Genomic DNA, 12961 nt, shown 5'->3' with positions numbered 1-12961 from the left:
CCCTTGGTGGTTCGACTCCGGCGGCACCACCGCCACTCCTATTTCTGCCTCGTAAAAGCAGTGTTAAGCGCTGCTGTGTTCTGGTTTGAAGAGTGTGGTAAGGGAGACATACTTTTCCGAGACGTTCCAACTTAGTTAGTCCTCAGGGGTAGCGGCGCATTTGTGACCGACTTAAGGTAGGAATATCTAATCCTATTTGTTAATTATACATATCCATGGGCGGCAGTAGCCACTTACCATCAGGTGGACTGCATGCTTGTCTGCTACTCCAATATTATAAAAAATATATATTAAAGTAACAAAAAAATTAGAACGACAGTCGAATTCAATAACCAATATCAATATTCTTCATACTATTAAATAAGTATTGTTACTGGAAATAACATCATAAAGGTTCGTGGAATAGTCCTCCCAGGGAAACCACGTTAAAAAAACGCACTGAGTATCCTATTTCACAGGTAGTGTGGAAATATGTGCATATCATGTAAAACGTACGAGTAATTCTTACAACCGCAATATCTGAATAATGATAGGTTTTAGAGAAAAAAAAAATAAGTACTCTTTTGTAGAGAATTTTAAGAGCTACAACTTGGTCCAGGTACTTTTTTACAGGTTTTCGGGAAAAATCAAAGAACCGACAATTTTGACATTTGACCTCGAATAACTGCCGACGCACACTTCGGATCGATGGGGACTTTTGACACTTTATTTGTAATGGTAAACCCAAGGTCTCTACAAAAAATTGGCTTTCCCGGAATTTCAGCTATTTGACCACTATTTTTATGTCTAAATTGACTGGGCTACGAGTGGTGTATGGCCGTCAACGTCGGTAAGACGGTCACGACACATTTTCAGTCGCAGGCGTACTATGCCTCCGCTGCACGTTTCCGTGATCGGGAGGTGGGAAGCTTGGCAGCCCACAGTTAGGTATTTGGGATGTCACATTGATCGCTGGTTACACATGGTGCCTCAGGTGGACCACGCGATCCGACAGGCCCGTGCTGCACGAGCGATGCTCCGACCAGTGCTGGCATCTCATCTACCGACCCGCACCAAACTAAGGGTGTACAAGATGTACATCCGATCACGCCTAACTAGGGTTTCTATTCGGTAATTCCCGGATCGGGAATTCCCGGGAAATTCACGATGAGTCGGGACGGGAAAAAGGGGCCGGGATCCCGGGAACTCGGGAAATTGCAAAGGTCCAAAAAATCTTTAAAAAGTCGTAATTAAATCCTGGATTTTAACATTTATGATAATCTTAACATGCAATAATCAATGAGAACATATTTACAATGTTCAAGTAGACGTTATCACGTAAGAATATGTCATTTAAGCTGAGGGAAATGAAATATGTTTAAGAAATTAAGAATCATGAGTCTACAGTAAAGGATCATATCTTGGCACTACAACTCATTATATGGGTCGAATTCTTTCGAATTCAGGCAATGAGGATTGTGGGATAAGAAATCACTCAGTAATTTTCCGAACGTAAACTACCTGAGTTGAATTTTTCAAGTGCATCATTTCATTCGCACCACACAAATCTATACGGTTGTGACGTGGAGTCGTAGACATGATATTTTCCTTGTCCCCGTTGATTTTAAGTCCCGTCCGTTAGATATTGTGGACGTCACGTAGGTTTTATGGGTGGTAGAACCATTTCTGGTTTAACTCCAGCGGCACCACCGCCACACCTATTTCTACCTAATAACGGCAGTGTTAAACGCTCTGTATTCCGATTTGAAGGGTGTGGTAAATGATAAACCTTTTCGAGGCGTTCTAGCCTAGTCCTCAGGTTTCATCTGGTGGTCGACCTCAGGTAGGAATTTAATTTTATCTGGGAATGATTATAGTTGTCCATGACAGCAGCCACTTACCATCAGGTGGATCCTATATTATAAATAGAATAATGCTGAGGCCCTGCAACAAATTCGATTAGACCACTATAATATCGGCAAATGGATGTTATGTATTTGCCATTAGTGTTAACTGTCGCTACTTTAGTGATAAGGCCGCCAAGTGTACCTTAGATTATGTTTTTAATTTTATATTTCTTTCTTTTCTATATTTTTGTCTACAAGAAAGAGTTGTGTATTACATTGTATTAACGCGAAGATTTTTCCACTTCATCAACTTGAATATATATTTCAACACTGCTGTGAACAATTTGGGCAATATGGCACTACCTTCTGTAACATTTGTGACTGCTGCCGATGGATTGGATTCTAGTTTTGGTTGTGTTCCTCGGACTAACACAAGGGCGGCTCTTTATACGCAGTTCAAAATCTCGATGTACCTATAGTTGATCTGGCATCGATGAAAAGCCTAGTACCGTCAGGATTATATAACAGCACGATTATACTCCTCAACCTACTACTATGTATATAGATGACCGCTAGTGGCTAAATTTCATGTGCGCTTCTTAGCGAACTTGAAGCACACGTTAATTCAACGATCTCAGTTATTGTAGCATTTGTTTAGCAGTTGTTAAAGTCTTAAAGATTTTATACATTCGACATGGTTCGGCCACTAATCCGTACCTCTTTCCCCAAATTTGTATAGCAGAGTAGCTCAGTATAATACGGTCTAGGCCTGCCTCAGTTGCAGGAGTTGGGCCATATCCAGAAAAAAGACTTAAAATGGTTGAAGACAGGTGTCCCCCGACCACCTGGAGGACTGAAAATCTGCACAAGTAGCCTAGCACAGGTCACATAGAGGGCCGAATGCTGAACCTTAATCGTTCATTGTGTATCATTGACATCCTATATATATGCTTGCTACCATAGTCGTCTTTAACTTTGCAGTGAGCTGTCTAACTCTGGCGTGATGGAGTGCGATTTCCAGAGCTGTGTGCGGCGGAAGACGATTCTGAAGGAGGGCAAGAAGCTATCGCTGTCGTCGTGGCAGCGCTACTGGCTGCAGCTGTCTGGCGACATGCTCGTTTTCTACGCTTCGAAATCTTTCAAAGGGTATGCTTTTCATTATCCTTTTCTAAACTTTATTTAGTGTTTTTTATGAGGCATCACAGACCCACCTATTTTTGATGGTAAGCGAACGACACACGATAAATCCAACTTAGTGTTGAGGCGGAGTAACGCATCGGTATCGAACTTAGATAAAACTACAATCAATATGGTATTAGAATGTTGAGAGATGATGATGAGAGTATTTTGTGAAAATCTGTGAAAATGTAAACTACTTGTTGCGATTCAGTAGAACACTTGTTCAGTAGAAAAACGAAAAAGAACCAAAAGTAGTGGTTTCTTCCATAGGGGTATCCATTTATTTCCAAGCTTTATTATATACGAGGGTGCGTTTTTAAGTCCGCGGAATGGCAGGGTTGGAGGGGGGATAGCGGGCTCGTTAAGGGCGGTACGTGTTAAGTGACTCATAAATAGTATAAATATAAAGTTTTATCACAATTGCATCATTAGTTTTAAAACTATCGACAATTAAACAACTCAATCCGGAAGAAAATTGGAAGTATGGAGAAAATCGAGCATCGCGCCGTTATAAACTTCCTTACCAAGCAAGGAAAATCTGTGCAAATCATAATGGAAGAGATGTCATCGGTTTACGGGGACTTTTGCCCTGGAAAAACGATAGTTTACAAGTGGAACAACCTTTTTAAGCAAGGCAGGGATTCACTTGAAGACGACCCACGACCAGGACGGTCTGTTGAGGTGACCATTCCGGAAACGATAGCGGAAGTCGAAAAATTAGTACTGGAAGATGCTCGGCTAAAGAAGAAACAGCTTGCAGAAATGGTTGGAGTATCGGATACAACCATTTTTAAAATTCTGCATGACCATCTTGGCATGACTAAGGTCAGCGCGCGGTGGGTGCCGAGAATGCTCACGCCGCCTCAGAAACAACAGCGCGTTGAATGTTCCCGTGCGTTTTTGAACCTCTGTGGAGAAGATAAGGATATTGTACTGAATCGAATTGTTACTGGAGATGAAACTTGGGTTCACGATTATGAACCTGAGTCTAAACAAGACTCCATGCAGTGGCATAAAAAGGGTACAGCACCTCCTAAAAAGTTTAAGGTGTCACAATCGGCCGGCAAACTCATGGCGACAGTCTTTTGGGATGCAGAAGGAATTTTGTTAATAGATTACAAAGATAAAGGTGTCTCTATAACCGGAGAATATTACGCAACAATCTTGGAGCGGTTAAAAGATGCCATCAAAGAAAAAAGACGAGGAAAATTATCCAGAGGTGTCCTGCTGTTGCACGACAATGCGCCCGTACACAAGAGCCGTATTGCACTGGCTGCCCTGCATAAGGTGGGCTTTGATATTTTAAATCACCCACCCTGTAGTCCAGACCTGGCTCCCAGCGATTATTATCTCTTTCCGAAAATGAAAAAAGAGCTTCGTGGAAAGAAATTTTCTACAGACGAAGAAGTAAAGGACGCAATTTCCTCGTATTTTTCCGACAAGGACAAAACATTTTTTTATGAGGGTTTAAATAAGTTAATACAAAGATCTGAAAAATGCATTCGTCTTGCAGGAGAATATGTAGAAAAAGAAAAATAATTTTGACATTTTATTTTCGCTCCTTGTCCCTCATTCCGCGAACTTAAAAACGTACCCTCGTAGTAGCGGCCTCCGTTATTCATACCCTGTAATAATTCCATGTGTCTATTACGGTTCAAGAGATAGAGACTACAGACAGGCTGACAGCAGTGGCGGACTAAGGTCGTCGTCGGTCCGGGGCGGAAATGTTAAAAGAGGCCCGTAGTTTAAAAAGTTGAGGTTGATTTTACAAAATTACAATTATTTTTACACTTCACAGATTGTTTGATTCTGGCGACCATTTTTTTTAGCAACTGTGTTTGAGAACCTCCCAGAACAACTCCATTCCGCCCCGTCCCCCCCCCATCCCCTTAGTCCGCTAGACACTCACAGAAATCGGAGGTTTAGTAACAGGGTTCTATTTTTACGAATGTGGTACCCTAAAAACTCCAAAACATCACACATCACGTCAATTGTGTTATAGACATATCATACTGATTCATGTACAATACAGACTACATTATTGCTGTTTTTTAATTATTTACGTCAATTATATTAAACACTGTTAGTATTTTATATTTTTTGAATATTCAGTCATCCTCATAGATAAGTAAAGATATATCGCGGCCTTGTGTAATTGACGAAGTATTAAACAGCTTACGGTATTCGTGTAAGTACACGAAGTCACGCACACACTCACGTAAAACAGTTTACGGTGTTTCCCATTACGTTTCCGACCGTCGTAAGTGGTCTAAAAACTATTTTTTTTAATATTTCACTAACACGAAAATAGATAACATTGAAAGTACTAAGTGTTGCCAGTACCTTATTGTGAATTACTTTACATGTGGGAAATAACTTGCAAGTAAAATTAGATATTGATTATGTGTTTTATTTAAATTTAACAGAAATACTATGTACGAGTAAAATAAAATTGAAATATTATTAAATTATAATTAAATTTATGAAATATTCTTTTTTCAATAGCATCGTTTAATTATGTACTCATATTGCATAATAAAATTGTTATAAATATATTGCTACATTTATTTTTCTGTATAATTTTTACATTTACGGATTTAGTTGATTGTTTTATAGCAATTTTATATTTTATGTTTATTGTTTATTGTTGTCATTGTCATATATTTTCTTCTGTATATTTTTAGTTAATTTTTATTATTTTTAAATTTTTATTGTTTATTAGTTATGGTGTGCGTTGAGTATACATATTTCCTAAATAAACATTACTTTCGTAATACACATTTAATTCAATCCCTTTTCCCTTGCTACTCTAAGCGCCTACTAAATGATATACTATGAAACAATTCGTAATATGGTGTAGGTACAGACGACGGGATTAACCATTTAATGTTTGAATTTTTGACAAATAGAACCTTTTCAGAGAAAGTTTACGTATAAATAACGAATACTACGTAATTTACATACATAATAAAAAAATACGTATTTCAAACATTTTAGGGAGACTAGAATGGGGACGTGGCAACACTTTATTATTATGCACACAATTTCAACTGTCAAAACTGGCTTCATTTCCTTGTATGGAGTGAGTAATCTTTACTAATCTATGACCACCTCTTGAGTTATGAAATCTCATCTGATTTTTGCAATATCTTTTGTAAAGGAAGTGTTATAAATTAGTGTATAAAGATGTCGATGTTAGTTGAAGAAAAGATTGTATTTTTGAAATCCCACCAGAGCGTTTTAACAATTGTGTATTCTTTGTTAGGTGTAACCGCAGCGACTTCAGGTCGGAGCGGTGCAAGGTGCTGACGCTGCACGCGGGCTGGCGTGCGCAGTGGAGCCGCGAGGACGCGCCCGACGCCTTCCAGCTGATGGACCACAACCACGGCACCATCTACAAGTTCAAGTGCGTCATCATGAACCCATTACTGTCCCACTGCTGGCCACGGGTCTCCTTTCACAATGAGAAGGATTAGCCCATAGTCCACCGCGCTGGCCAAATGTGTATTGGTAGACTTCACATGCCTTGGAGATTTTTTTTATAAATCTCTCTTAGGTATGCAGGTTTCCTCACGATGTTTTCCTTCACCGTTTAAGCAAGTGATCATTAATTTCTAATACGCACATAATTTTGCGTACACCCTCACAATCTACAGAACAAATACGCTACGTATTCAATGAAGCACGTCTGAGAAGGTCTATCCTTAGAATGGTCTAAGATCCGAAGCTAAATCGAACTTCACCGAGCTGATAATAGAATGAAACTCATTTTATAACGAAATTAGTACATTGGGTAATACATTAAAAATGGGTTTGCTAAAAAAATCCTGGACAGGATAATTTTAATTATTTTTTGAAAAAATAATTTTCATTAAATTTTGCAACATCAAGATAATAAGAAAATTTTATTCTGAGTGAAAGTTAAACACATACAGAATGTGCAGGCTTTGGGTTGCCTATTATTTACGTGGACGAACTACTGGGTTGTCAGGTATAAACAGGTATTTCGCTGGCAACTAGTTGCACTCATGATGATAATAGATAAAATTTTATATCAGTAGAAGCGCTGTTTTATTGTGAACACGTTGATATAGGGTTGTCTGCAAAATGTTTGGCCCTAATAGGGGTTTTTGAATTTTAAAGATTTTATTTTTGACGGGTGTGGGAATGAGTGACAGAGAGATCCGAGGAAAGTATACCGTGTATTAGTAAAGGACCCAACATCGCAGTCCCGTCCGATGAGACCCTGAGTATAAGACACTGCGCATGCTCGGTACGTAAACTAGGGAGGGTAGAAGTGCTACCCCTCCACGTAGTAAATAGTACGCGTTATTTTGGAGCAACTGGTTTTTGAATTTCAAAGAAAGTTATCAATGAAATCTATAAAAATAAAATATTACATCAGATAAATAAATAACTTTATAGTGCGTAGACTTTTTAGTGTAATAATACATCCAGAATCGAAAAATTGCTGTAACTCAGTATGAAATAAGATAGACAATAACAATATCAATAATTTACTTTGAATTTTTTTGCTTCTTATCTTGAAAGTATGAAAAATAAACTAAGTAGACAGCCGAAAATTAACAAGTAGTTGCCAGCGAAATACCTGTTTATACCTGACAACCCAGTAGTTCGTCCACGTAAATAATAGGCAACCCAAAGCCTGCACATTCTGTATGTCTTTAACTTTCACTCAGAATAGAATTTTCTTATTATCTTGATGTTGCAAAATTTAATGAAAATTAATTTTTCAAAAAATAATTAAAATTATTCTGTCCAGGATTTTTTTAGCAAACCCATTTTTAATGTATTACCCAATGTACTAATTTCGTTATAAAATGAGTTTCATTCTATTATCAGCTCGGTGAAGTTCGATTTAGCTTCGGATCTTCTACTAGAATTAATTCGATACAAGCTTAAGTTTGTAACCCTTCCATAAAAAAGATGCACTTTCCTACCTAATAGCAGTCGTGTTCAGCGTTGTTGTGTTCGTCTTTGAAGGCTTGTTTTTATTGTTGTTGCTCATCTTGTGAGGGAGACACACTTATCCGAGACATTTTATCTTAGATCCAATCTTTCCTGGGCTTAATTGATATGTCTATGGGCGGCAGTAGCCAAAAAATACACTACGTTGGTATTACGTAGGTAATGACTTCCATATACCACAGAGTAAATATGCTACAATTTCATGTATGTTCATTGTTTCCATCAGAAAAAACATGCTCTATGTTTAAATGTGCATACCTCCTCCATCTTAAAAGCAAACTGTTCAATAGTCATCCACGATTTTCAAAATAAATACGTTGCAATTTCGAGTGCATAGGCTCCACCTTCGTAAATACTATGTTTCATAAAATGTTCAAATACAATGTCAACTTACGGTATTGGTATATTCGGATGTGGAGCTACTTCAAACCACAAATTTCTCTCGTATTTTCCATACAAATCAATAACACTGATTTTTATATAGCTATAGGTATAATTAATAGGTATAACAGTGATGTCGATAATGCCGTAAAGGAAAATGACTCACCCCAAGTTAAACTCATATATAATTTACTACACGAAGAACTGTATCTCAGAGTAATTATTATGTATAGAGCGAGTCTATGGTGCCATCGCCTTACTGCTGATGGCTACTGATATAGATAATGTACTATAGCTACGCATACGTCGTCTTCAACCCATTACTGTCCCACTGCTGGGCTTGGGTCTCTCACAATTGTTCTAATGGAAGTAGATAATAGACATGTTAATACATGTGCTACTGCGTTACCTTTCCTTTAGCTAACTCATTCAGTTACGTACATTCTCCGGATTTCAGGACTACGTCGGAGCTAACCGCGAAGTTGTGGGTATCGAAAATCAACGACGTTACTGAGAATATGGTGAAGCCACTGCCGGCCAACCTCATGTCCTTCGAGTAATCTCCGCGGTGACATACGTATTATGCGATCTGATTTTTTACTATTGTAAATTTATGTGCGGCTGGTCAGAAGGGGCGGGTGGCGTGGACACGGTGCTGCTTTCGTCCAAATGTATACAAAACATATAGAAGTGACATAACGTTATATATACGTTTGTAAATTGACTGGGGAACTCTCCCTATATTTTGTATGTTCTACTTGAAATGGACGCCATTTCCGTTTCCGTTCACGCCATACGTCGCTTCTGTGTAGACCTCGCCTTACTCTAATTAGTTAGAACGACTTGTTGCGTACTGATGGCCGGTTAAACGCTCGAATATAATAAAAAATTGGACTGATAACTAATTATCGTCATTGCTGGCTAGGCCTCTCCAAAAGTAAGTGTAATCTGAGGACGGTAAAGGTGCCAGATTGCTCGCAAAGATTAAGATGAAACGTAATGTCCTAATATACATTCGTATTCCCCTGTCTGTATTTTTAAGCACAAAATATTATTGTTTTTCTTGATACAACACAATCAAGTATCGAATAGTGTAGAATCTCATGAAAAGTCGATATTACTAAGTTCAATATTATAAACCTCTATAAGTAATCTTGATTATATTTAAAAGTTAACTTATGTAGGCCCCAATATTTTAAGATAATATTTGAGAATCTCAAGGGTGCCAAATAAGAAAGAAATAGATTGAAAAATTAGTATACTAAGTATACTAACGAAACATTTATGTACCGAATTTGTGTAGGAAAAGTGTCAGCGTAATTAACGAATGAAGCTAGCCATCCTATGATTATAGCTTTATGCATTGAAGTATCATAAGAAAAAAATGCATAAGAAAAACCACTGCATCACTAAATTTGTACACGCAGGTAACGAAATGAGATGAAAGGGCTGAAAAAAATACAAAACAATCAACTGTTCAAAAATGGCGACACTTTTACTAAGGTATTTTTTTCTCTAAGAGGTCAGCCCCTGAACTATGTTCACCCTAAGTTTGTCGTGGTACCCACGGGTATCCCTGTATTTATAACCGACTGCTGTGTATTTTTAACCGACATCATTTTATATTATTGATGCGTATGCAATTAATTTTGCAAGATTGCAACCAAACACAGTCTTGCTATAGTATAGAATATTTTAATACTTTTGAGAATATTTATTTTAGGGACCTTATTTTGACACGGCGACCACCGTCGTCAAGTTTTCCTACTCGCGAGAGGCTTATGGCCAGCAGTGGGATATATCGGTTGCCACCGGTCAGTAGTATGTAACATGTTCAAAATCTTACCACTTTCAGATATTCGTCTGCCATACACTCTTACCATTATGAAACACTGTAAATTTATTTTTATCGACAGAGTTAATATAGATGATAGTTAAAAATATTTAATATTAAATAAAATTTATTGAGTATCATGATTTCAATCCACCGGCGCGTCGTAGGGCTACGTTATGTGTTTTTAATTAATACTTTAAATTTTTGTATAATTTTTTCATATACTTTTGTAAGAAAACTTGACTGATGACGTAAATAAGCAAATAAGCATTTTGCAAGTAATAATAATTATTGTAACTTTAGATTTATCGATTCGGTCTACGCTGTCACCTGAAATTCGCTTCTGTATACGTAATTTTGAGAGTCAATTTAAAGTCACATACGTTATTTGAATTGTCGTAAATTTCCCTATGCTTTAATTATTACTATAATGTATAATTGACAAGTGTGAGAGGATAATTGCCAATCTTTTTTATTTTGCCTGCTTATTACATATAGTGTGTATTTAATGTTGCGGAGGTGTTTGGGAAAACACAAATCTGTTCCTTCTCCAACTAGTAGTGTATTAGTAGTACAAGTAGTACTTTTTCCTGATAAAATTGTTTTAGACTTTAGCAGAGGCTTAGTTTTTGTTATTTTATATTGGATCACTATTTTTAAGTATATAGGAAGGTTACTAGTGTGCTACATGAGCCACTACACAATTGTGATATGAGGACTAACCTTGTGTTCAAACGGGTGCACCCTACACGGCAAATGTAAGGCGGTCACAATTCACGATCCATTACCGTCGCATACGATCGAACGAACCACAGGAATAGAATAAGTATTACCGGTCATGAAAGCTTTAAAAAAGTATCCACCTATATAAATAAAATTATTTGTATTTTCATCATGCATATAGAAAAAGTACTGAAAATAATATATAAGATAAAACTTCCCCAAGTCCAATCGTAACTATTTTATTTTTCGACCGCGATTTAATTATAAACTTTTATTCTATATTAACCAAAACCCCATGATCCCTTGTGTCTTCATATCTAGTGTTCTTAAAAATCATTTTGTCTTCATATTTTAAATAAAATTTATCTTGATAGAATATTATTAATTGAAGAAAATGTTTATACAATTATTTTAAATTTCACATGCTTCCATAGATTCCATTCTGAAGAATGAAGAAATAGCAAGACATTCTTATATACTAATTGGGATCCACTGCATAACAATGTCAATAGTTCTCAGAAAGCAGTCTTATTTTTGCGTGATAAACTCATATTCATCTTACCTACTGTATATGTTAGGATTTTCTTTGAAAAGGATGTTTTGTATTAAAACGGTTTTGGAGTAGACAAGTGTTTTATTTATATCAATTGGTTTTTTTTTAAGTTTCTTGGAGTTATTGTCGCTGTAGGCGAGAGTATTTCCTGCAGCCCACAGCAACCGTTCTGAAATCCTCTATATAGTAATAGCCTAGTGACCATACCCGCTAACCAGTAAAAGAAAGGCAGAGAGAACCCTTAACCGTTCTGAAATCTTCTATATAGTAATAGCCTAGTGACCATACCCGCTAACCAGTAAAAGAAATGCAGAGAGAAGCCTTGAGGTATGTCAAGAACTCAATGACATTGAATCATTTGCTACGTTACTGGGACAATTTTGTATGCACTTAACGGCAAGTAATTCAGAACACTAAGCAAATTCAATTCCGAATTACTTGATGTTCGTTTCGTACGACTATTACGAAGAAAGGATGATGCAACTCATTCGACATCAAAACTGTAATTTAGGCCCGTCTAAAATATATATTTTGACTGTTGTTTTCTGTATCGACTATATAACATAGAATGTTGTTTGCTAACGTTGGGGCAGTGTTGGCACAGGCTGATCATTGATATGACTGTAGTTAAGAATATTAAGACTAGTACAAAAATTACTCGTATTTGCTCAATACTTACATTTAGTTTATTACGTGTAGATAACCAAAGTTGATATAGCAAGGTATGTAATAAAAAACTGATCAACATAGAATTGACTGAAAGGACAGTACCAGCTTGGAAGTATGTAGGTACTGTTCGGTATGTAAAAATGAAATGAGCGTAATTATGAGCGTAGCTACAGCCCTGTTAAAAAGGGGGTCCCATAGCAGTGGCGTCGTCGAGATCGGCAAAAAATGGTCGACTAGGCTCTGATATTTTTTTGTCGTGTAATGCGGAGTTTTGCGGAATATTAAGTCTCCGAAATTTGTCGGTAAAAACAAAAAAATGTCCTGTTTGAGATATTTTTATCGCCTACGCAAGGTCCCCTAATAATAAGTATATAAAGAGGGATCCCCTTATATACTCTCATAAGTGTGGTAGTTAAAATACTTTGCTCCTCGGGTTCGTCTTATAGTCCGCGTAGAACTAGTTGTTAGCGATAACTATACTTGGCCTTTGTTACGCATCACTTTCTTGACTGTTCTCACTTAATCTATTTCTGGGTTCAATGTCTAGACTATTATGCCAATATTATAAGTATGTAGAAAAATAATTTAGCAGTTATTAAAATCAGTGTTAATTACTTTATAATAATAAGGCATGACGTGCATAAGGAGTTACTCGAACGATGTGAGCGAGAAAATCGTTTTCGAATATTCTCGTTTTCGTATATTATTAGCCCAACAATAAGACGCTTCAGTCGAGTAACTCTTGTATTGTAATTTATTTATTTAATACGATGACAGATCCGTAGGGTAAGATCAGCATGACTGCCA

General features: G+C 37.0%; 1 protein-coding gene across 4 annotated transcripts in view; it reads left to right on the top strand.

Annotated features, from left to right (window-relative positions):
* RalGPS (Ral GEF with PH domain and SH3 binding motif) overlaps positions 1–12961 on the top strand; it is a 49603-nt gene that overhangs the window by 30515 nt on the left and 6127 nt on the right. For 3 of the 4 annotated variants that reach the window (XM_073074353.1, XM_073074352.1, XM_073074354.1), the window contains 3 exons: positions 2808–2972; positions 6271–6411; positions 8833–11561. In XM_073074353.1, the coding sequence (XP_072930454.1) occupies positions 2808–2972; positions 6271–6411; positions 8833–8935 (409 nt within the window). In that variant the 3' untranslated portion in view covers positions 8936–11561. Of the gene's footprint in view, positions 1–2807; positions 2973–6270; positions 6412–8832; positions 11562–12961 lie in introns of those variants that run through there. The other variant, XM_073074355.1, reaches the window with a different exon arrangement.

Source organism: Epargyreus clarus, unplaced genomic scaffold, assembly GCF_041222505.1.
Source record: "Epargyreus clarus isolate Ecla_fem2 unplaced genomic scaffold, WU_Ecla_fem_2.2 ptg000007l, whole genome shotgun sequence".
NCBI lineage: Eukaryota > Metazoa > Arthropoda > Insecta > Lepidoptera > Hesperiidae > Epargyreus > Epargyreus clarus.
The sequence above is the reverse complement of the archived record's forward strand: the minus strand, read 5'-3'. Positions and strand labels throughout refer to the sequence as shown.